The 25,985-nt window shown below is 31.4% G+C and overlaps 1 protein-coding gene across 1 annotated transcript in view; it reads right to left on the bottom strand.

Moving 5' to 3' along the window:
* Positions 1-25,985, bottom strand: part of LOC120414381 (carboxypeptidase D) — an 86,731-nt gene that overhangs the window by 614 nt on the left and 60,132 nt on the right. The window contains exon 11 of the mRNA XM_039575551.2: positions 17-1,182. Coding sequence (XP_039431485.1) covers positions 17-1,182 — 1,166 coding nt within the window. The remainder of the gene's footprint in view (positions 1-16; positions 1,183-25,985) is intronic.

The raw sequence follows: 25,985 nt of genomic DNA, 5'->3' as shown, positions 1-25,985 counted from the left end.
TTTAATAAATACTCACTCTTAATCGGCGCCCGGAACAGCTCCGTCTCGCCGTCGTCATCGTCGTCAAACAACCGCTTCGTCTGCTCTCCTCCTTCACCCACCCCATCTCCCTTCTGGGGCAGCATCGAAAAGTTGTAATAATAGCGGCCGTTCTTCCGTCTCGCCTGAATGTACTGGAAGCACATGATTCCACAGGCGATGATGGCCACCGACGCACATCCGGCCAGGATTACGAACAGCAGCCGCGGGATTCCGAGCACGCGTTCGTCCCGCTTCAGGTGGAAGATTACGCCGGACAGTTCGCCGGGCGGAACGATGATGTGGATGGTGCGATCTTCCGGCGAGTATCCGGGCGATTGGACGTGCAGGACCAGGTCGGTTTGCTGGATTCCGGACAGGGCGAACTTGCCGATGGCGTCGGTGTAGGTGGTCAGGTTGGTCACTCGATTGCTGATGAAGACCTTGGAGTTGGGTAGTGGATGGTTGAACTCGTCCAGGATGTAGCCGGAGATTTTTCCTTTCAACTCAACTCCACCATCATTCGGGAACTGCTTCATGTGTTCGCTCGGTTCGAGAACGGCGAAACTTTCGTGCTTCTCCGGCTTTGGTTTGTTCTGAACGAGCGCCTCAACCGAACCCGTCCCAACGGGGGTGGCCGTCTCAATCATCACCACGTCACCCATGTCCAGCACCTGGTCCTGGTTTAGCACCACCGGAATGATCCTCGACGTGTAGTTCAAACAGCTAAACTCGATCTCCATCGATCCCAACGGAAGCACCACCCGGAAATGCGCCAAATTCGGCGTCACCTTATAAATCAAGTTATTCCCCCTAACCTTCAAAATCGCTCCCCTCAACGGATTCCCCCTGGAATCCCTAACATAACCCTTAATCCCCGTATCAATCAAGTGCAAAAAGTTGGTCATCCGCTCCAAATTCTGGCGCCAAACGGCGGCAATGTCCGCCTCCTGGGGCATTTTGCAGCAGCCCAGCTGGAGCGTAAACAGCGGAACCTTGTACAGGGCCTGCAGCTGGTTCGTGAGCCGTTGGATCGAGTCGGCTTGGTGCAGCCGCAGCGCACTCTCCGGGCAGCGTTCGTTCGTGACCACGGTGTACTTGTGGCCCTTGATCTTCTGGGCGAACCGGCCGTAGATGGCAACCTTGTCGTCGGTGTTGGGGTAACTGGGCAGGGGAGAGAGGGAGAGAAACGAGAATAATTTAGTACGTTTCGACTAAACATTATTCTTGTGTAGGTTCGTTGTCTTCAAATCAAGCATTGAAGTCTCTAAACTGTTCTTGTTGGGAAATTATACAATGTAAGACTGTCCCATTTGTGGTCATGTCGAGGAATTCTAGGTGCTCACTTCTAAAATGATACATTTTGATGTAAGAAACAATGTTTTTCATAAACAAGAAAAAATGGAGCTTAACATTTCAAAAGGGCACAAAACTTTTGTAAACAATTGCGTATCCCTTTCACTCAAATGACAGTTTGCATAAGGTGTGAGAGGGATACACAATTGTTTACAAAAGTTTTGGCCCTATTGAAATGGAAAGCACGAAATAATAAAATACTTTCTCGCACCCTCTCTTCAATGTAGTGAAAAATACACCTTTTTGAACAAATTTTGTAAAATTTGTTTGAATTAGATTTATATTGTCTTTTAATGAAAGGTTTTATTCATAGATTAGGATGCACTTTCAATATTTGGCTAAAATTTTAGCTTTTGCTGCTGCCTAATGGAGTTATTTCGAAAAAATCGCATTTTGTTGTAACTTTATTTAAGAAGTGCTTATTTAAATTAGAGTAACCCATTTTTGCCAGTAAAACCAATTCATGCAGCGTGTAGGAAATTTCACCACGAACATTTTTCTCTCTGAGAAAATGCAATTTCGACACTTCAGAGCCGAGATAAAAGTGCAAATTTTCAAAATTTCTCAGAATTTACAAGCATGGCCTACTAATTACACAACGTTGCAAGCATACGTCTCAACAGCCGGGTATTCTCTCTTAAGGAGTCATTAGACTACGGCAAACAAACAAACAAACTTTTTGACAGTTTGGAAGTTTGCCTGCTTTGTTTGTTTGCAGAAACGTCATTTGGATTTGTTTGCGAGTTTGGCAAACTGTCAAACACAAAAAAGTGCGAGTTTGTTTGTTTGCTATAGAGCTTTATGACGTTTCGCGTACACACACTAGCGCGCCATTTGATTTTGCTGGCCGGACAAAATTTAACCTCACTTTTTGCGCACGAAGATAACTCTATAGTCTTATAGCTCCTTTCTAGTAATTTTGTGTTTGCCTGAAAACGAAGTGTGGATTATTTAGATGGATGATTTTTATTTTGAAAATTTTGGAATCAAGACTAACATTTCAAAAGGGCCAAATATTCATTATTAAGCCCATATAAAATGATAGCCCAGGTTCCAAAAAAATCAAAATATTTTTTCTAAAAGACCATAACATTTCACAAATGATTCCTTTTTCAACATTGAAAACTTGACCATTAGTTGCTGAGATATTGGCATCAAAAAATGTGGGATTTTTTGGGTGCGACTTGGCAAACTTAATTTTTCTTGTTTCTTTTTTTTTCTTCGCTTATTTCAGCAACCAGAAGTCCAATCTTTAATGACTCTTTGGCAATTGTATTTGAAGTTTTCTGAACTTTTCAAAAATAAAAAAATAAAAATATGTTTGGGAATGGATAATATGGTGCTCACCTAAAGCGCCAACATCTTGACAAATTGTCAGGCGAGGACACATACATACACACAGGGAGTCAGTCAAGAACGGACGGCGGCAGTGAGATGTCAAGTTGAGCTTCGAATACTGGCGCGAGAATGCTGACGCATATAGTTTATGGCTCGAGATACAGTATGTAAAAAAAGTATTTACACCCCTTGGGCACTATGCACATTTTGTGATGAAACATGTAAACAATTTAATGTTGACATAAACCTAGTACTACGTTTTGTTCAGAAACTCATGCCGAACATTTTGCTGCAAAAAACTCATGAAAATATGTTTTCTATAAAAAGTTATATAACAAATACTATTACAAAAATAAAAGAGGTGCAAAGAAGTTTGTACACCTTTCGAAAAATTAACATAAATAAAGTTATTTGTTGACAAATCACCATAAATCCAGTCTCCCAACTCCAAATAGGCATCCTTGACTGATTAAAAAAATAATTTGGATTGAATATAAAGTTTACTAATTACTTAGTATAAAAGTTTATATAACTCTGGAAATTCTATATAAAACTTATCTAAACTTAATTTTGCAAACTTTCAATTTAACTAAATGTCAATATATTACCATAGAATTGCTAAATAAACATTTTGGAGTGGGTATAACACCGTTTTGGGGGTCTTTGTATCGCTAGAATAGATTTTTCGTTGGAATTTCGTACCAACCCGGAATTACGTCGTCGAAAAATCCGCCGGCATCCGAACCGGTCCACAATTCACAAGTTAACCTATGTGGCATCGGAAAGGGCATAAAATTTCCGATCTTTTGATACCCATACATCTAGGTTTTCTATAAAACCCACGTTTTTAAATACCTGGGCAAAAAGTAAGTTTGATCCACGAGAACAAAAATTACGAAATTCCATACATTTTTGGCAGATTGCTCAAACGAAACCATAACAACGTTTTTGCCTAGGTATTTAAAAACGTGGGTTTTATAGAAAACCTAGATGTCTGGGTATCAAAAGATCGGAAATTTTATGCCCTTTCCGATGCCACATAGGTTGACTTAAGAATTGTGGACCGGTTCGAATGCCGGCGGATTTTCGACGACGTAATTCCGGGTTGGTACGAAATTCCAACGAAAAATCTATTCTAGCGATACAAAGACCCCCAAAACGGTGTTATACCCACTCCAGAATGTTTATTTAGCAATTCTATGGTAATATATTGACATTTAGTTAAATTGAAAGTTTGCAAAATTAAGTTTAGATAAGTTTTATTTAGAATTTCCAGAGTTATATAAACTTTTATACTAAGTAATTAGTAAACTATATATTCAATCCAAATTATTTTTTTAATCAGTCAAGGATGCCTATTTGGAGTTGGGAGTCTGGATTTATGGTGATTTGTCAACAAATAACTTTATTTATGTTAATTTTTCGAAAGGTGTACAAACTTCTTTGCACCTCTTTTATTTTTGTAATAGTATTTGTTATATAACTTTTTATAGAAAACATATTTTCATGAGCTTTTTGCAGCAAAATGTTCGGCATGAGTTTCTGAACAAAACGTAGTACTAGGTTTATGTCAACATTAAATTGTTTACATGTTTCATCACAAAATGTGCATAGTGCCCAAGGGGTGTAAATACTTTTTTTACATACTGTATACTCGTTTGTAGTAGCTCATCTACCGATGTTTCCTACAACATGTAAGATATCGTAGCTTTTGCCCTGTCCGTTTTTGCATAACTGTCCAATGTTTATGCAAAAACTTTTGTGACATAGGACATTCATCCGACTACAATCAATTAGTTTCCCGTGTGCTCCAAAAATCGACTTAAAGTAGGCTTCATTTTTTCGTGAATTCGTAAGATTATTTAACAGGTTTCGTTGGATTCCATTAGGAGCTTTCTAAGCTTTTCACCCTTTATATCGTTTTCAAAGTTTTCAATGCTCGCGACGCCAATGGCTTTCTACCTAAGGTACTTGCGATTGAGCGTGTAGTGGTGCGGTTGTAAAAATAGCTTTCTCTGACTCTCTCACATTCGTAACAACTGAATGGCAAGCTTCCCTGCACCGTGCGGCATACGCGGTTCACTTGTACCTCGGTTTTGCTTTGCGCCTGCTTTGTTCGGTTTATGGGCTCGAATCGAAACTAGAAATCCAAAACCGCGATATGCGTCGTCACTGGCGCATGGGAAGCTTTCCATTCTTGCGTTTGTCATAAACGCTTGTTTGATTAAGAATTTGTACGATTAAAAATATTCTTTTGGTGAAAATTTCGTTTTCAATTTCATTTGGAAAATACCTTGCTTTCATCATAAGATTTTTTGTATGATATCACTTTCTTTTGTGCTGGCGTTATAAAAATACAAAGTCGATGTTATGAATTGAAAGAAGTTCTACCATTGTTGTATTCTTTAGTAAGAAAGGCTCTATCTCACCTGGTATCTGGTTTTTAAATCTGTATTTGTATTCAGTTAAAATAATACTAAGTGTCCAATCGCAATCGGTGACTTTTCATCTCAATTTAAATACTAGCAACTTTCATTTATTCATGAAATATTTTAGCTTCCGCTATTCAGTGATTTTAAATGTAGAAGCTCCTACATTTACAAAAGGGATAAGTGATACCTTAAAACTAACTTGTAAACTATGTAAAGAGCGGATCAATACAGCTGAAGGCTGCAATGATTTTTGCCGAAATGCATCAATTATATTATTGGACATAACATCCAAAGTGTCAGATAGCAGAAGTTATCTTGCAAGTACTAAAGAAGTTATCTTGCAAGTACTAAAAATCAAAAAACATCGCTGCAAGATAACTTTTTAGCACAGAAGTTATCTTGCAGCGATGTTTTTTTCTAAAATCATCGAATCTGTAAGATAACTTTCTGCAAGATAACTTCAGCTCAAAAATGCGAGATAACTTTCTGCAAGATAACTTCAGTTCTATTTCTGCAAGGTAACTTCAGCTCGATTTTTGCAAAATAACTTTCTTCAAGGTAATTACAGCTCATTTTTTGGCAAGGAAATTTTTTGCAAGATAACTTCAGTTGGTTTCATGGAATTAGGCTGCATGATAACTTCAGTTGGTTTCATAGAACCAGACTGCTAGGCAATTACGAATTTATTCAGAATAATTGTTGGAATATTTTTAAGAATAAATAAAATAAAATAAATTCCCTTCTAAAATTTTTACTCGCAAGATAACTTCAGTTGGTTTCATGGAATAAGGCTGCAAGATAACTTCAGTTGGTTTCATAGAACCAGACTGCTAGGTAATTTCAAATTAATTCAGAATAATTGTTGGAATATTTTTAAGAATAAATAAAATAAAATAAATTCTCTTCTAAAATTTTTACTCGCAAGATAACTTCAGTTGGTTTCATGGAATAAGGCTGCAAGATAACTTCAGTTGGTTTCATAGAACCAGACTGCTAGGTAATTTCAAATTAATTCAGAATAATTGTTGGAATATTTTTAAGAATAAATAAAATAAATTCCCTTCTAAAATTTTTACTCGCAAGATAACTTCAGTTGGTTTCATGGAATAAGGCTGCAAGATAACTTCAGTTGGTTTCATAGAACCAGACTGCTAGGTAATTTCAAATTAATTCAGAATAATTGTTGGAATATTTTTAAGAATAAATAAAATAAAATAAATTCCTTTCTAAAATTTTTACTCGCAAGATAACTTCAGTTGGTTTCATGGAATTAGGCTGCAAGATAACTTCAGTTGGTTTCATAGAACCAGACTGCTAGGCAATTACGAATTTATTCAGAATAATTGTTGGAATATTTTTAAGAATAAATAAAATAAATTCCCTTCTAAAATTTTTACTCGCAAGATAACTTCAGTTGGTTTCATGGAATAAGGCTGCAAGATAACTTCAGTTGGTTTCATAGAACCAGACTGCTAGGTAATTTCAAATTAATTCAGAATAATTGTTGGAATATTTTTAAGAATAAATAAAATAAAATAAATTCCTTTCTAAAATTTTTACTCGCAAGATAACTTCAGTTGGTTTCATGGAATTAGGCTGCAAGATAACTTCAGTTGGTTTCATAGAACCAGACTGCTAGGTAATTTCAAATTAATTCAGAATAATTGTTGGAATATTTTTAAGAATAAATAAAATAAATTCCCTTCTAAAATTTTTACTCGCAAGATAACTTCAGTTGGTTTCATGGAATAAGGCTGCAAGATAACTTCAGTCGGTTTCATAGAACCAGACTGCTAGGTAATTTCGAATTAATTCAGAATAATTGTTGGAATATTTTTAAGAATAAATAAAATAAATTCCCTTCTAAAATTTTTACTCGCAAGATAACTTCAGTTGGTTTCATGGAATAAGGCTGCAAGATAACTTCAGTTGGTTTCATAGAACCAGACTGCTAGGTAATTTCAAATTAATTCAGAATAATTGTTGGAATATTTTTAAGAATAAATAAAATAAAATAAATTCCTTTCTAAAATTTTTACTCGCAAGATAACTTCAGTTGGTTTCATGGAATTAGGCTGCAAGATAACTTCAGTTGGTTTCATAGAACCAGACTGCTAGGTAATTTCAAATTAATTCAGAATAATTGTTGGAATATTTTTAAGAATAAATAAAATAAATTCCCTTCTAAAATTTTTACTCGCAAGATAACTTCAGTTGGTTTCATGGAATAAGGCTGCAAGATAACTTCAGTTGGTTTCATAGAACCAGACTGCTAGGTAATTTCAAATTAATTCAGAATAATTGTTGGAATATTTTTAAGAATAAATAAAATAAATTCCCTTCTAAAATTTTTACTCGCAAGATAACTTCAGTTGGTTTCATGGAATTAGGCTGCAAGATAACTTCAGTTGGTTTCATAGAACCAGACTGCTAGGTAATTTCAAATTAATTCAGAATAATTGTTGGAATATTTTTAAGAATAAATAAAATAAATTCCCTTCTAAAATTTTTACTCGCAAGATAACTTCAGTTGGTTTCATGGAATAAGGCTGCAAGATAACTTCAGTTGGTTTCATAGAACCAGACTGCTAGGTAATTTCAAATTAATTCAGAATAATTGTTGGAATATTTTTAAGAATAAATAAAATAAATTCCCTTCTAAAATTTTTACTCGCAAGATAACTTCAGTTGGTTTCATGGAATAAGGCTGCAAGATAACTTCAGTTGGTTTCATAGAACCAGACTGCTAGGTAATTTCAAATTAATTCAGAATAATTGTTGGAATATTTTTAAGAATAAATAAAATAAAATAAATTCCCTTCTAAAATTTTTACTCGCAAGATAACTTCAGTTGGTTTCATGGAATTAGGCTGCAAGATAACTTCAGTTGGTTTCATAGAACCAGACTGCTAGGTAATTTCAAATTAATTCAGAATAATTGTTGGAATATTTTTAAGAATAAATAAAATAAATTCCCTTCTAAAATTTTTACTCGCAAGATAACTTCAGTTGGTTTCATGGAATAAGGCTGCAAGATAACTTCAGTTGGTTTCATAGAACCAGACTGCTAGGTAATTTCAAATTAATTCAGAATAATTGTTGGAATATTTTTAAGAATAAATAAAATAAATTCCCTTCTAAAATTTTTACTCGCAAGATAACTTCAGTTGGTTTCATGGAATTAGGCTGCAAGATAACTTCAGTTGGTTTCATAGAACCAGACTGCTAGGTAATTTCAAATTAATTCAGAATAATTGTTGGAATATTTTTAAGAATAAATAAAATAAATTCCCTTCTAAAATTTTTACTCGCAAGATAACTTCAGTTGGTTTCATGGAATAAGGCTGCAAGATAACTTCAGTTGGTTTCATAGAACCAGACTGCTAGGTAATTTCAAATTAATTCAGAATAATTGTTGGAATATTTTTAAGAATAAATAAAATAAATTCCCTTCTAAAATTTTTACTCGCAAGATAACTTCAGTTGGTTTCATGGAATAAGGCTGCAAGATAACTTCAGTTGGTTTCATAGAACCAGACTGCTAGGTAATTTCAAATTTATTCAGAATAATTGTTGGAATATTTTTAAGAATAAATAAAATAAAATAAATTCCCTTCTAAAATTTTTACTCGCAAGATAACTTCAGTTGGTTTCATGGAATTAGGCTGCAAGATAACTTCAGTTGGTTTCATAGAACCAGACTGCTAGGTAATTTCAAATTTATTCAGAATAATTGTTGGAATATTTTTAAGAATAAATAAAATAAATTCCCTTCTAAAATTTTTACTCGCAAGATAACTTCAGTTGGTTTCATGGAATAAGGCTGCAAGATAACTTCAGTTGGTTTCATAGAACCAGACTGCTAGGTAATTTCAAATTTATTCAGAATAATTGTTGGAATATTTTTAAGAATAAATAAAATAAAATAAATTCCCTTCTAAAATTTTTACTCGCAAGATAACTTCAGTTGGTTTCATGGAATTAGGCTGCAAGATAACTTCAGTTGGTTTCATAGAACCAGACTGCTAGGCAATTTCGAATTTATTCAGAATAATTGTTGGAATATTTTTAAGAATAAATAAAATAAAATAAATTCCCTTCTAAAATTTTTACTCGCAAGATAACTTCAGTTGGTTTCATGGAATAAGGCTGCAAGATAACTTCAGTTGGTTTCATAGAACCAGACTGCTAGGTAATTTCGAATTAATTCAGAATAATTGTTGGAATATTTTTAAGAATAAATAAAATAAATTCCCTTCTAAAATTTTTACTCGCAAGATAACTTCAGTTGGTTTCATGGAATAAGGCTGCAAGATAACTTCAGTTGGTTTCATAGAACCAGACTGCTAGGCAATTTCGAATTAATTCAGAATAATTGTTGGAATATTTTTAAGAATAAATAAAATAAAATAAATTCCCTTCTAAAATTTTTACTCGCAAGATAACTTCAGTTGGTTTCATGGAATAAGGCTGCAAGATAACTTCAGTTGGTTTCATAGAACCAGACTGCTAGGTAATTTCAAATTAATTCAGAATAATTGTTGGAATATTTTTAAGAATAAATAAAATAAATTCCCTTCTAAAATTTTTACTCGCAAGATAACTTCAGTTGGTTTCATGGAATAAGGCTGCAAGATAACTTCAGTTGGTTTCATAGAACCAGAATGCCAGGTAATTTCGAATTAATTCAGAATAATTGTTGGAATATTTTTAAGAATAAATAAAATAAATTCCCTTCTAAAATTTTTACTCGCGAGATAACTTCAGTTGGTTTCATGGAATAAGGCTGCAAGATAACTTCAGTTGGTTTCATAGAACCAGACTGCTAGGCAATTTCGAATTAATTCAGAATAATTGTTGGAATATTTTTAAGAATAAATAAAATAAAATAAATTCCCTTCTAAAATTTTTACTCGCAAGATAACTTCAGTTGGTTTCATGGAATAAGGCTGCAAGATAACTTCAGTTGGTTTCATAGAACCAGACTGCTAGGTAATTTCAAATTAATTCAGAATAATTGTTGGAATATTTTTAAGAATAAATAAAATAAAATAAATTCCCTTCTAAAATTTTTACTCGCAAGATAACTTCAGTTGGTTTCATGGAATAAGGCTGCAAGATAACTTCAGTTGGTTTCATAGAACCAGACTGCTAGGCAATTTCGAATTAATTCAGAATAATTGTTGGAATATTTTTAAGAATAAATAAAATAAAATAAATTCCCTTCTAAAATTTTTACTCGCAAGATAACTTCAGTTGGTTTCATGGAATAAGGCTGCAAGATAACTTCAGTTGGTTTCATAGAACCAGACTGCTAGGCAATTTCGAATTAATTCAGAATAATTGTTGGAATATTTTTAAGAATAAATAAAATAAAATAAATTCCCTTCTAAAATTTTTACTCGCAAGATAACTTCAGTTGGTTTCATGGAATAAGGCTGCAAGATAACTTCAGTTGGTTTCATAGAACCAGACTGCTAGGTAATTTCGAATTAATTCAGAATAATTGTTGGAATATTTTTAAGAATAAATAAAATAAAATAAATTCCCTTCTAAAATTTTTACTCGCAAGATAACTTCAGTTGGTTTCATGGAATAAGGCTGCAAGATAACTTCAATTTCGAATTAATTCAGAATAATTGTTGGAATATTTTTAAGAATAAATAAAATAAATTCCCTTCTAAAATTTTTACTCGCAAGATAACTTCAGTTGGTTTCATGGAATAAGGCTGCAAGATAACTTCAGTCGGTTTCATAGAACCAGACTGCTAGGTAATTTCGAATTAATTCAGAATAATTGTTGGGATATTTTTAAGAATAAATAAAATAAAATAAATTCCCTTCTAAAATTTTTACTCGCAAGATAACTTCAGTTGGTTTCATGGAATAAGGCTGCAAGATAACTTCAGTTGGTTTCATAGAACCAGACTGCTAGGCAATTTCGAATTAATTCAGAATAATTGTTGGAATATTTTTAAGAATAAATAAAATAAAATAAATTCCCTTCTAAAATTTTTACTCGCAAGATAACTTCAGTTGGTTTCATGGAATAAGGCTGCAAGATAACTTCAGTTGGTTTCATAGAACCAGAATGCCAGGTAATTTCGAATTAATTCAGAATAATTGTTGGAATATTTTTAAGAATAAATAAAATAAATTCCCTTCTAAAATTTTTACTCGCGAGATAACTTCAGTTGGTTTCATGGAATAAGGCTGCAAGATAACTTCAGTTGGTTTCATAGAACCAGACTGCTAGGCAATTTCGAATTAATTCAGAATAATTGTTGGAATATTTTTAAGAATAAATAAAATAAAATAAATTCCCTTCTAAAATTTTTACTCGCAAGATAACTTCAGTTGGTTTCATGGAATAAGGCTGCAAGATAACTTCAGTTGGTTTCATAGAACCAGACTGCTAGGTAATTTCAAATTTATTCAGAATAATTGTTGGAATATTTTTAAGAACAAATAAAATAAAATAAATTCCCTTCTAAAATTTTTACTCGCAAGATAACTTCAGTTGGTTTCATGGAATAAGGCTGCAAGATAACTTCAGTTGGTTTCATAGAACCAGACTGCTAGGCAATTTCGAATTAATTCAGAATAATTGTTGGAATATTTTTAAGAATAAATAAAATAAAATAAATTCCCTTCTAAAATTTTTACTCGCAAGATAACTTCAGTTGGTTTCATGGAATAAGGCTGCAAGATAACTTCAGTTGGTTTCATAGAACCAGACTGCTAGGCAATTTCGAATTAATTCAGAATAATTGTTGGAATATTTTTAAGAATAAATAAAATAAAATAAATTCCCTTCTAAAATTTTTACTCGCAAGATAACTTCAGTTGGTTTCATGGAATAAGGCTGCAAGATAACTTCAGTTGGTTTCATAGAACCAGACTGCTAGGCAATTTCGAATTAATTCAGAATAATTGTTGGAATATTTTTAAGAATAAATAAAATAAAATAAATTCCCTTCTAAAATTTTTACTCGCAAGATAACTTCAGTTGGTTTCATGGAATAAGGCTGCAAGATAACTTCAATTTCGAATTAATTCAGAATAATTGTTGGAATATTTTTAAGAATAAATAAAATAAAATAAATTCCCTTCTAAAATTTTTACTCGCAAGATAACTTCAGTTGGTTTCATGGAATAAGGCTGCAAGATAACTTCAGTTGGTTTCATAGAACCAGACTGCCAGGTAATTTCGAATTAATTCAGAATAATTGTTGGAATATTTTTAAGAATAAATAAAATAAAATAAATTCCCTTCTAAAATTTTTACTCGCAAGATAACTTCAGTTGGTTTCATGGAATAAGGCTGCAAGATAACTTCAGTTGGTTTCATAGAACCAGACTGCTAGGTAATTTCAAATTAATTCAGAATAATTGTTGGAATATTTTTAAGAATAAATAAAATAAAATAAATTCCTTTCTAAAATTTTTACTCGCAAGATAACTTCAGTTGGTTTCATGGAATAAGGCTGCAAGATAACTTCAGTTGGTTTCATAGAACCAGACTGCTAGGCAATTTCGAATTTATTCAGAATAATTGTTGGAATATTTTTAAGAATAAATAAAATAAATTCCCTTCTAAAATTTTTACTCGCAAGATAACTTCAGTTGGTTTCATGGAATAAGGCTGCAAGATAACTTCAGTTGGTTTCATAGAACCAGACTGCTAGGTAATTTCAAATTAATTCAGAATAATTGTTGGAATATTTTCAAGAATAAATAAAATAAAATAAATTTCCCTTCTAAAATTTTTACTCGCAAGATAACTTCAGTTGGTTTCATGGAATAAGGCTGCAAGATAACTTCAGTTGGTTTCATAGAACCAGACTGCTAGGCAATTTCGAATTTATTCAGAATAATTGTTGGAATATTTTTAAGAATAAATAAAATAAATTCCCTTCTAAAATTTTTACTCGCAAGATAACTTCAGTTGGTTTCATGGAATAAGGCTGCAAGATAACTTCAGTTGGTTTCATAGAACCAGACTGCTAGGTAATTTCGAATTAATTCAGAATAATTGTTGGAATATTTTTAAGAATAAATAAAATAAAATAAATTCCCTTCTAAAATTTTTACTCGCAAGATAACTTCAGTTGGTTTCATGGAATAAGGCTGCAAGATAACTTCAGTCGGTTTCATAGAGCCAGTCTGCAAGGTAATTTCGAATTAATTCAGAATAATTGTTGGAATATTTTTAAGAATAAATAAAATAAAATAAATTCCCTTCTAAAATTTTTACTCGCAAGATAACTTCAGTTGGTTTCATGGAATAAGGCTGCAAGATAACTTCAGTCGGTTTCATAGAACCAGACTGCTAGGTAATTTCGAATTAATTCAGAATAATTGTTGGGATATTTTTAAGAATAAATAAAATAAAATAAATTCCCTTCTAAAATTTTTACTCGCAAGATAACTTCAGTTGGTTTCATGGAATAAGGCTGCAAGATAACTTCAGTCGGTTTCATAGAACCAGACTGCTAGGTAATTTCGAATTAATTCAGAATAATTGTTGGAATATTTTTAAGAATAAATAAAATAAAATAAATTCCCTTCTAAAATTTTTACTCGCAAGATAACTTCAGTTGGTTTCATGGAATAAGGCTGCAAGATAACTTCAGTCGGTTTCATAGAACCAGACTGCTAGGTAATTTCGAATTAATTCAGAATAATTGTTGGAATATTTTTAAGAATAAATAAAATAAAATAAATTCCCTTCTAAAATTTTTACTCGCAAGATAACTTCAGTTGGTTTCATGGAATAAGGCTGCAAGATAACTTCAGTTGGTTTCATAGAACCAGACTGCTAGGTAATTTCAAATTAATTCAGAATAATTGTTGGAATATTTTTAAGAATAAATAAAATAAAATAAATTCCTTTCTAAAATTTTTACTCGCAAGATAACTTCAGTTGGTTTCATGGAATAAGGCTGCAAGATAACTTCAGTTGGTTTCATAGAACCAGACTGCTAGGCAATTACGAATTTATTCAGAATAATTGTTGGAATATTTTTAAGAATAAATAAAATAAATTCCCTTCTAAAATTTTTACTCGCAAGATAACTTCAGTTGGTTTCATGGAATAAGGCTGCAAGATAACTTCAGTTGGTTTCATAGAACCAGACTGCTAGGTAATTTCAAATTAATTCAGAATAATTGTTGGAATATTTTTAAGAATAAATAAAATAAAATAAATTCCCTTCTAAAATTTTTACTCGCAAGATAACTTCAGTTGGTTTCATGGAATAAGGCTGCAAGATAACTTCAGTTGGTTTCATAGAACCAGACTGCTAGGTAATTTCAAATTAATTCAGAATAATTGTTGGGATATTTTTAAGAATAAATAAAATAAATTCCCTTCTAAAATTTTTACTCGCAAGATAACTTCAGTTGGTTTCATGGAATAAGGCTGCAAGATAACTTCAGTTGGTTTCATAGAACCAGACTGCTAGGTAATTTCGAATTAATTCAGAATAATTGTTGGAATATTTTTAAGAATAAATAAAATAAATTCCCTTCTAAAATTTTTACTCGCAAGATAACTTCAGTTGGTTTCATGGAATAAGGCTGCAAGATAACTTCAGTTGGTTTCATAGAACCAGACTGCTAGGTAATTTCAAATTAATTCAGAATAATTGTTGGAATATTTTTAAGAATAAATAAAATAAAATAAATTCCTTTCTAAAATTTTTACTCGCAAGATAACTTCAGTTGGTTTCATGGAATAAGGCTGCAAGATAACTTCAGTCGGTTTCATAGAACCAGACTGCTAGGTAATTTCGAATTAATTCAGAATAATTGTTGGGATATTTTTAAGAATAAATAAAATAAAATAAATTCCCTTCTAAAATTTTTACTCGCAAGATAACTTCAGTTGGTTTCATGGAATAAGGCTGCAAGATAACTTCAGTTGGTTTCATAGAACCAGACTGCTAGGTAATTTCAAATTAATTCAGAATAAGTGTTGGAATATTTTTAAGAATAAATAAAATAAAATAAATTCTCTTCTAAAATTTTTACTCGCAAGATAACTTCAGTTGGTTTCATGGAATTAGGCTGCAAGATAACTTCAGTTGGTTTCATAGAACCAGACTGCTAGGCAATTACGAATTTATTCAGAATAATTGTTGGAATATTTTTAAGAATAAATAAAATAAATTCCCTTCTAAAATTTTTACTCGCAAGATAACTTCAGTTGGTTTCATGGAATAAGGCTGCAAGATAACTTCAGTTGGTTTCATAGAACCAGACTGCTAGGTAATTTCAAATTAATTCAGAATAATTGTTGGAATATTTTTAAGAATAAATAAAATAAATTCCCTTCTAAAATTTTTACTCGCAAGATAACTTCAGTTGGTTTCATGGAATAAGGCTGCAAGATAACTTCAGTTGGTTTCATAGAACCAGACTGCCAGGTAATTTCGAATTAATTCAGAATAATTGTTGGAATATTTTTAAGAATAAATAAAATAAATTCCCTTCTAAAATTTTTACTCGCAAGATAACTTCAGTTGGTTTCATGGAATAAGGCTGCAAGATAACTTCAGTTGGTTTCATAGAACCAGACTGCTAGGCAATTACGAATTTATTCAGAATAATTGTTGGAATATTTTTAAGAATAAATAAAATAAATTCCCTTCTAAAATTTTTACTCGCAAGATAACTTCAGTTGGTTTCATGGAATAAGGCTGCAAGATAACTTCAGTTGGTTTCATAGAACCAGACTGCTAGGTAATTTCGAATTAATTCAGAATAATTGTTGGAATATTTTTAAGAATAAATAAAATAAAATAAATTCCCTTCTAAAATTTTTACTCGCAAGATAACTTCAGTTGGTTTCATGGAATAAGGCTGCAAGATAACTTCAGTCGGTTTCATAGAACCAGACTGCTAGGTAATTTCGAATTAATTCAGAATAATTGTTGGGATATTTTTAAGAATAAATAAAATAAAATAAATTCCCTTCTAAAATTTTTACTCGCAAGATAACTTCAGTTGGTTTCATGGAATAAGGCTGCAAGATAACTTCAGTCGGTTTCATAGAACCAGACTGCTAGGTAATTTCGAATTAATTCAGAATAATTGTTGGGATATTTTTAAGAATAAATAAAATAAAATAAATTCCCTTCTAAAATTTTTACTCGCAAGATAACTTCAGTTGGTTTCATGGAATAAGGCTGCAAGATAACTTCAGTCGGTTTCATAGAACCAGACTGCTAGGTAATTTCGAATTAATTCAGAATAATTGTTGAAATATTTTTAAGAATAAATAAAATAAAATAAATTCCCTTCTAAAATTTTTACTCGCAAGATAACTTCAGTTGGTTTCATAGAACCAGACTGCTAGGCAATTTCGAATTTATTCAGAATAATTGTTGGAATATGTTTAAGAATAAATAAAATAAAATAAATTCCCTTCTAAAATTTTTACTCGCAAGATAACTTCAGTTGGTTTCATGGAATTAGGCTGCAAGATAACTTCAGTTGGTTTCATAGAACCAGACTGCTAGGTAATTTCGAATTAATTCAGAATAATTGTTGGAATATTTTTAAGAATAAATAAAATAAAATAAATTCCCTTCTAAAATTTTTACTCGCAAGATAACTTCAGTTGGTTTCATGGAATAAGGCTGCAAGATAACTTCAGTCGGTTTCATATAGCCAGTCTGCAAGGTAATTTCGATTTTATTCAGAATAATTGAAGGGATATTTTTAAGAATAAATAAAATAAAATAAATTCCCTTCTAAAATTTTTACTCGCAAGATAACTTCAGTTGGTTTCATGGAATAAGGCTGCAAGATAACTTCAGTCGGTTTCATAGAACCAGACTGCTAGGTAATTTCGAATTAATTCAGAATAATTGTTGGGATATTTTTAAGAATAAATAAAATAAAATAAATTCCCTTCTAAAATTTTTACTCGCAAGATAACTTCAGTTGGTTTCATAGAACCAGACTGCTAGGTAATTTCAAATTAATTCAGAATAATTGTTGGAATATTTTTAAGAATAAATAAAATAAAATAAATTCCATTCTAAAATTTTTACTCGCTAGATAACTTCAGTTGGTTTCATGGAATAAGGCTGCAAGATAACTTCAGTTGGTTTCATAGAACCAGACTGCTAGGCAATTACGAATTTATTCAGAATAATTGTTGGAATATTTTTAAGAATAAATAAAATAAATTCCCTTCTAAAATTTTTACTCGCAAGATAACTTCAGTTGGTTTCATGGAATAAGGCTGCAAGATAACTTCAGTTGGTTTCATAGAACCAGACTGCTAGGTAATTTCGAATTAATTCAGAATAATTGTTGGAATATTTTTAAGAATAAATAAAATAAAATAAATTCCCTTCTAAAATTTTTACTCGCAAGATAACTTCAGTTGGTTTCATGGAATAAGGCTGCAAGATAACTTCAGTCGGTTTCATAGAACCAGACTGCTAGGTAATTTCGAATTAATTCAGAATAATTGTTGGGATATTTTTAAGAATAAATAAAATAAAATAAATTCCCTTCTAAAATTTTTACTCGCAAGATAACTTCAGTTGGTTTCATGGAATAAGGCTGCAAGATAACTTCAGTCGGTTTCATAGAACCAGACTGCTAGGTAATTTCGAATTAATTCAGAATAATTGTTGGGATATTTTTAAGAATAAATAAAATAAAATAAATTCCCTTCTAAAATTTTTACTCGCAAGATAACTTCAGTTGGTTTCATGGAATAAGGCTGCAAGATAACTTCAGTCGGTTTCATAGAACCAGACTGCTAGGTAATTTCGAATTAATTCAGAATAATTGTTGGAATATTTTTAAGAATAAATAAAATAAAATAAATTCCCTTCTAAAATTTTTACTCGCAAGATAACTTCAGTTGGTTTCATGGAATAAGGCTGCAAGATAACTTCAGTCGGTTTCATAGAACCAGACTGCTAGGTAATTTCGAATTAATTCAGAATAATTGTTGGGATATTTTTAAGAATAAATAAAATAAAATAAATTCCCTTCTAAAATTTTTACTCGCAAGATAACTTCAGTTGGTTTCATGGAATAAGGCTGCAAGATAACTTCAGTTGGTTTCATAGAACCAGACTGCTAGGTAATTTCAAATTAATTCAGAATAATTGTTGGAATATTTTTAAGAATAAATAAAATAAAATAAATTCCTTTCTAAAATTTTTACTCGCTAGATAACTTCAGTTGGTTTCATGGAATAAGGCTGCAAGATAACTTCAGTTGGTTTCATAGAACCAGACTGCTAGGCAATTACGAATTTATTCAGAATAATTGTTGGAATATTTTTAAGAATAAATAAAATAAATTCCCTTCTAAAATTTTTACTCGCAAGATAACTTCAGTTGGTTTCATGGAATAAGGCTGCAAGATAACTTCAGTTGGTTTCATAGAACCAGACTGCTAGGTAATTTCAAATTAATTCAGAATAATTGTTGGAATATTTTTAAGAATAAATAAAATAAAATAAATTCCCTTCTAAAATTTTTACTCGCAAGATAACTTCAGTTGGTTTCATGGAATTAGGCTGCAAGATAACTTCAGTCGGTTTCATAGAACCAGACTGCTAGGTAATTTCGAATTAATTCAGAATAATTGTTGGGATATTTTTAAGAATAAATAAAATAGAATAAATTCCCTTCTAAAATTTTTACTCGCAAGATAACTTCAGTTGGTTTCATGGAATAAGGCTGCAAGATAACTTCAGTCGGTTTCATAGAACCAGACTGCTAGGCAATTTCAAATTAATTCAGAATAATTGTTGGAATATTTTTAAGAATAAATAAAATAAAATAAATTCTCTTCTAAAATTTTTACTCGCAAGATAACTTCAGTTGGTTTCATGGAATAAGGCTGCAAGATAACTTCAGTTGGTTTCATAGAACCAGACTGCTAGGTAATTTCGAATTAATTCAGAATAATTGTTGGAATATTTTTAAGAATAAATAAAATAAATTCCCTTCTAAAATTTTTACTCGCAAGATAACTTCAGTTGGTTTCATGGAATAAGGCTGCAAGATAACTTCAGTTGGTTTCATAGAACCAGACTGCCAGGCAATTTCGAATTAATTCAGAATAATTGTTGGAATATTTTTAAGAATAAATAAAATAAATTCCCTTCTAAAATTTTTACTCGCAAGATAACTTCAGTTGGTTTCATGGAATAAGGCTGCAAGATAACTTCAGTTGGTTTCATAGAACCAGACTGCTAGGCAATTTCGAATTTATTCAGAATAATTGTAGGAATATTTTTAAGAATAAATAAAATAAATTCCCTTCTAAAATTTTTACTCGCAAGATAACTTCAGTTGGTTTCATGGAATAAGGCTGCAAGATAACTTCAGTTGGTTTCATAGAACCAGACTGCTAGGTAATTTCAAATTTATTCAGAATAATTGTTGGAATATTTTTAAGAATAAATAAAATAAAATAAATTCCTTTCTAAAATTTTTACTCGCAAGATAACTTCAGTTGGTTTCATGGAATTAGGCTGCAAGATAACTTCAGTTGGTTTCATAGAACCAGACTGCTAGGTAATTTCAAATTAATTCAGAATAATTGTTGGGATATTTTTAAGAATAAATAAAATAAATTCCCTTCTAAAATTTTTGCTCGCAAGATAACTTCAGTTGGTTTCATGGAATAAGGCTGCAAGATAACTTCAGTTGGTTTCATAGAACCAGACTGCCAGGTAATTTCGAATTAATTCAGAATAATTGTTGGAATATTTTTAAGAATAAATAAAATAAATTCCCTTCTAAAATTTTTGCTCGCAAGATAACTTCAGTTGGTTTCATGGAATTAGGCTGCAAGATAACTTCAGTCGGTTTCATAGAACCAGACTGCTAGGTAATTTCGAATTAATTCAGAATAATTGTTGGGATATTTTTAAGAATAAATAAAATAAAATAAATTCCCTTCTAAAATTTTTACTCGCAAGATAACTTCAGTTGGTTTCATAGAACCAGACTGCTAGGTAATTTCAAATTAATTCAGAATAATTGTTGGAATATTTTTAAGAATAAATAAAATAAAATAAATTCCTTTCTAAAATTTTTACTCGCTAGATAACTTCAGTTGGTTTCATGGAATAAGGCTGCAAGATAACTTCAGTTGGTTTCATAGAACCAGACTGCTAGGCAATTACGAATTTATTCAGAATAATTGTTGGAATATTTTTAAGAATAAATAAAATAAATTCCCTTCTAAAATTTTTACTCGCAAGATAACTTCAGTTGGTTTCATGGAATAAGGCTGCAAGATAACTTCAGTTGGTTTCATAGAACCAGACTGCTAGGTAATTTCAAATTAATTCAGAATAATTGTTGGAATATTTTTAAGAATAAATAAAATAAAATAAATTTCTTTCTAAAATTTTTACTCGCAAGATAACTTCAGTTGGTTTCATGGAATTAGGCTGCAAGATAACTTCAGTCGGTTTCATAGAACCAGACTGCTAGGTAATTTCGAATTAATTCAGAATAATTGTTGGGATATTTTTAAGAATAAATAAAATAGAATAAATTCCCTTCTAAAATTTTTACTCGCAAGATAACTTCAGTTGGTTTCATGGAATAAGGCTGCAAGATAACTTCAGTCGGTTTCATAGAACCAGACTGCTAGGCAATTTCAAATTAATTCAGAATAATTGTTGGAATATTTTTAAGAATAAATAAAATAAAATAAATTCTCTTCTAAAATTTTTACTCGCAAGATAACTTCAGTTGGTTTCATGGAATAAGGCTGCAAGATAACTTCAGTTGGTTTCATAGAACCAGACTGCTAGGTAATTTCGAATTAATTCAGAATAATTGTTGGAATATTTTTAAGAATAAATAAAATAAAATAAATTCCTTTCTAAAATTTTTACTCGCAAGATAACTTCAGTTGGTTTCATGGAATTAGGCTGCAAGATAACTTCAGTTGGTTTCATAGAACCAGACTGCTAGGTAATTTCAAATTAATTCAGAATAATTGTTGGGATATTTTTAAGAATAAATAAAATAAATTCCATTCTAAAATTTTTGCTCGCAAGATAACTTCAGTTGGTTTCATGGAATAAGGCTGCAAGATAACTTCAGTTGGTTTCATAGAACCAGACTGCTAGGCAATTTCGAATTTATTCAGAATAATTGTTGGAATATTTTTAAGAATAAATAAAATAAAATAAATTCCTTTCTAAAATTTTTACTCGCAAGATAACTTCAGTTGGTTTCATGGAATAAGGCTGCAAGATAACTTCAGTTGGTTTCATAGAACCAGACTGCTAGGTAATTTCGAATTAATTCAGAATAATTGTTGGAATATTTTTAAGAATAAATAAAATAAAATAAATTCCTTTCTAAAATTTTTACTCGCAAGATAACTTCAGTTGGTTTCATGGAATTAGGCTGCAAGATAACTTCAGTTGGTTTCATAGAACCAGACTGCCAGGCAATTTCGAATTAATTCAGAATAATTGTTGGAATATTTTTAAGAATAAATAAAATAAATTCCCTTCTAAAATTTTTACTCGCAAGATAACTTCAGTTGGTTTCATGGAATAAGGCTGCAAGATAACTTCAGTTGGTTTCATAGAACCAGACTGCTAGGCAATTTCGAATTTATTCAGAATAATTGTAGGAATATTTTTAAGAATAAATAAAATAAATTCCCTTCTAAAATTTTTACTCGCAAGATAACTTCAGTTGGTTTCATGGAATAAGGCTGCAAGATAACTTCAGTTGGTTTCATAGAACCAGACTGCTAGGTAATTTCAAATTTATTCAGAATAATTGTTGGAATATTTTTAAGAATAAATAAAATAAAATAAATTCCTTTCTAAAATTTTTACTCGCAAGATAACTTCAGTTGGTTTCATGGAATTAGGCTGCAAGATAACTTCAGTTGGTTTCATAGAACCAGACTGCTAGGTAATTTCAAATTAATTCAGAATAATTGTTGGGATATTTTTAAGAATAAATAAAATAAATTCCATTCTAAAATTTTTGCTCGCAAGATAACTTCAGTTGGTTTCATGGAATAAGGCTGCAAGATAACTTCAGTTGGTTTCATAGAACCAGACTGCTAGGTAATTTCGAATTAATTCAGAATAATTGTTGGAATATTTTTAAGAATAAATAAAATAAATTCCCTTCTAAAATTTTTGCTCGCAAGATAACTTCAGTTGGTTTCATGGAATTAGGCTGCAAGATAACTTCAGTCGGTTTCATAGAACCAGACTGCTAGGTAATTTCGAATTAATTCAGAATAATTGTTGGGATATTTTTAAGAATAAATAAAATAAAATAAATTCCCTTCTAAAATTTTTACTCGCAAGATAACTTCAGTTGGTTTCATGGAATAAGGCTGCAAGATAACTTCAGTTGGTTTCATAGAACCAGACTGCCAGGTAATTTCAAATTAATTCAGAATAATTGTTGGAATATTTTTAAGAATAAATAAAATAAAATAAATTCCTTTCTAAAATTTTTACTCGCAAGATAACTTCAGTTGGTTTCATGGAATAAGGCTGCAAGATAACTTCAGTTGGTTTCATAGAACCAGACTGCCAGGTAATTTCGAATTAATTCAGAATAATTGTTGGAATATTTTTAAGAATAAATAAAATAAATTCCCTTCTAAAATTTTTACTCGCAAGATAACTTCAGTTGGTTTCATGGAATAAGGCTGCAAGATAACTTCAGTTGGTTTCATAGAACCAGACTGCTAGGTAATTTCAAATTAATTCAGAATAATTGTTGGAATATTTTTAAGAATAAATAAAATAAAATAAATTCCTTTCTAAAATTTTTACTCGCAAGATAACTTCAGTTGGTTTCATGGAATAAGGCTGCAAGATAACTTCAGTTGGTTTCATAGAACCAGACTGCTAGGCAATTTCGAATTAATTCAGAATAATTGTTGGGATATTTTTAAGAATAAATAAAATAAAATAAATTCCCTTCTAAAATTTTTACTCGCAAGATAACTTCAGTTGGTTTCATGGAATAAGGCTGCAAGATAACTTCAGTTGGTTTCATAGAACCAGACTGCCAGGTAATTTCAAATTAATTCAGAATAATTGTTGGAATATTTTTAAGAATAAATAAAATAAAATAAATTCCTTTCTAAAATTTTTACTCGCAAGATAACTTCAGTTGGTTTCATGGAATAAGGCTGCAAGATAACTTCAGTTGGTTTCATAGAACCAGACTGCCAGGTAATTTCGAATTAATTCAGAATAATTGTTGGAATATTTTTAAGAATAAATAAAATAAATTCCCTTCTAAAATTTTTACTCGCAAGATAACTTCAGTTGGTTTCATGGAATAAGGCTGCAAGATAACTTCAGTTGGTTTCATAGAACCAGACTGCCAGGTAATTTCAAATTAATTCAGAATAATTGTTGGAATATTTTTAAGAATAAATAAAATAAAATAAATTCCTTTCTAAAATTTTTACTCGCAAGATAACTTCAGTTGGTTTCATGGAATAAGGCTGCAAGATAACTTCAGTTGGTTTCATAGAACCAGACTGCTAGGTTATTTCGAATTTATTCAGAATAATTGTAGGAATATTTTTAAGAATAAATAAAATAAAATAAATTCCTTTCCTAAAATTTTTACTCGCAAGATAACTTCAGCTGTCAGTTTTCACTTGTAAATTGTAGTGTAAACTTTGACCATTCGATGATTTCTAAATATAGAACATTTTAGTACATCTGTGTCATTACACTGAAAAAAACTAACTCGTCGGTTTAATAAAACTGCTTAATCGATGAATCGATATTGACGTTTATTCTACTTAACCTTACAGTGAGTCGAATAATTGTTAGTACATTACGGTTCGGAAAAATATCATTAAATAAAAAAGCACATAATTTTTCAACATTATTACTCGGGGCATTGCTATCTTTTGCTTTCAATTAATGAACTGAATCGTGTTGGGTTTTATAAACAACTTGTTTGATAATAAGATAGTATAGTTTATTTTACATGCTTCCTTGCAGGAGTGTACAGACATTTATATGACACACTGTATGCTCTGGTGGAAACCTAATTTACCGAATGGTCAAACTTTCTGTTGCCGTTAAGCTTACAATGATTTTAAATAAATTCTTAGCTCTATCACAACCGAAGTAGGTATGATTCAACAAAAATAAAATAATATTTCTTACCAGCGTAACAATTTTTTTAAAGACAGTTTTTTTTAATCATTTGTGCATTTTTGCCTTTTTGCCGTCCTATTTTTTTCATAACATTATTTTGTATGTAGCCATCTTATTGAGTGGCTTATACCGGATAATGACCTTCATTCGATTAACGAACCATAGTGGCCGATACAGTAGAAATGCATTCGTATAGGTCTGGTAGCCGAGCGGGCTAAGGCGCGAGTCCGCTCTACAAATGCTTGGTGTGATTTCTGACGGATACTTTTTTTTGTTGTATGAAGAAAAACTGTAAATGCAGTGGATATTTTTGGCTGAGATTGAGACAGTGATTGTTTTATTTTAAGCTGATTATTTTTAAGGAGTTTACCTCAAGGCTAGCAAACCAACAGAGAAACTTCATGTTTAATTACACAGCAAAAAACCGATGGTTAAATCGCATGCAAAAGCATGCACATCACCTTTGAGATCCAAAGCATATAATATTGTATGAGAAAACGTGTACACAAAAGCAATGTAAGAAAGAAAAAAAATGCACATAAAAAAACATAACAATAACTCGGAGGCAAGGCACATCTAGATTACTAAACCAACGCCCCAACCCTCTCGGCCATCTCGACCTCTTTCAAAAAAGTCGGATCAACGCCGATGTAACTGTAAGTTCCAAATACATCATATACAGTTAATACACTAAACCACGTACGGGGAACCATCTTAACATTGTTGGTAACTACACAGAAAAAAAATGATGGTAATATTCATCAGGAAATGGTGACAGATATTGTGGCAAAAATAAATTTTACCATAGAAAATGATGAAATCTACCTCAAATAATGATGAAATTCACCTAAAATAAATTATGAAATTTACCGCAAAAATGTTGAATTATAAGAAAGAATGTATATTATTGCATTAAAAAATGTGTAATTTGTGGCTGAGAAAGTGGAAGGATAGGTAGTGAACTGTCATCCATTTCAGAGAACGTGAGTAAAACATTTGATTCAAACGAATATTTTTCATGACTTTCAGGGTACTTTGTGGGCGGCAATCAGTTAGCGGCCGGGGGCCGCTCTAAGGACTCGGGTTGGTTTTTTAGCACCTATTACTTTAAGGTTAGACGGAACGCGTCTGCAATAGACAGAACATGTTTACGGTTTACGGTGTTTTCTTTAAAGGTGCTTCCAAAAATGCTAGTCGTGGTATCAATAGAGTTATCCATAGATGCGCATGTATTGCTTGTACGTACACGAAGGGTTTTTAGGTTAAAATTTGTACCCGCCATCAAAAACAAATGGTAAGCTAGTGTGCGTGAGATCGGGCTTAGATAGCTTTATATGGCGCTGCTTTCCCGTTTTACTTTTAGTTATATCGTTCACCCAAAGTTAAAGAACGAGGGGATAGTCCTCACGAAAAGAAACGTGAGGAAAGTGCTATATTGCGAGAGTATAGTCCTCTCGCGTTTTCATTCGTTCATTGGAACAATTCATCCTTTGAGTGGCTTATATTTGTTTATTGTTTTACAAACGACCGCCTCTTAGTCACCGAACCATGGTGGCCCATACGGCAAAGGCACGGTTCAATATGCCGAAGTTCTTGGATTCGAGCCTCAGTACCGGTACTTTTTTTTTGATAGATGAACCTTTTTTGGAAAATGAACCATGAGT

The sequence above is a fragment of the Culex pipiens genome, chromosome 3, assembly GCF_016801865.2.
Source record: "Culex pipiens pallens isolate TS chromosome 3, TS_CPP_V2, whole genome shotgun sequence".
Classification (NCBI taxonomy): Eukaryota; Metazoa; Arthropoda; class Insecta; order Diptera; family Culicidae; genus Culex; species Culex pipiens.
The sequence above is the reverse complement of the archived record's forward strand: the minus strand, read 5'-3'. Positions and strand labels throughout refer to the sequence as shown.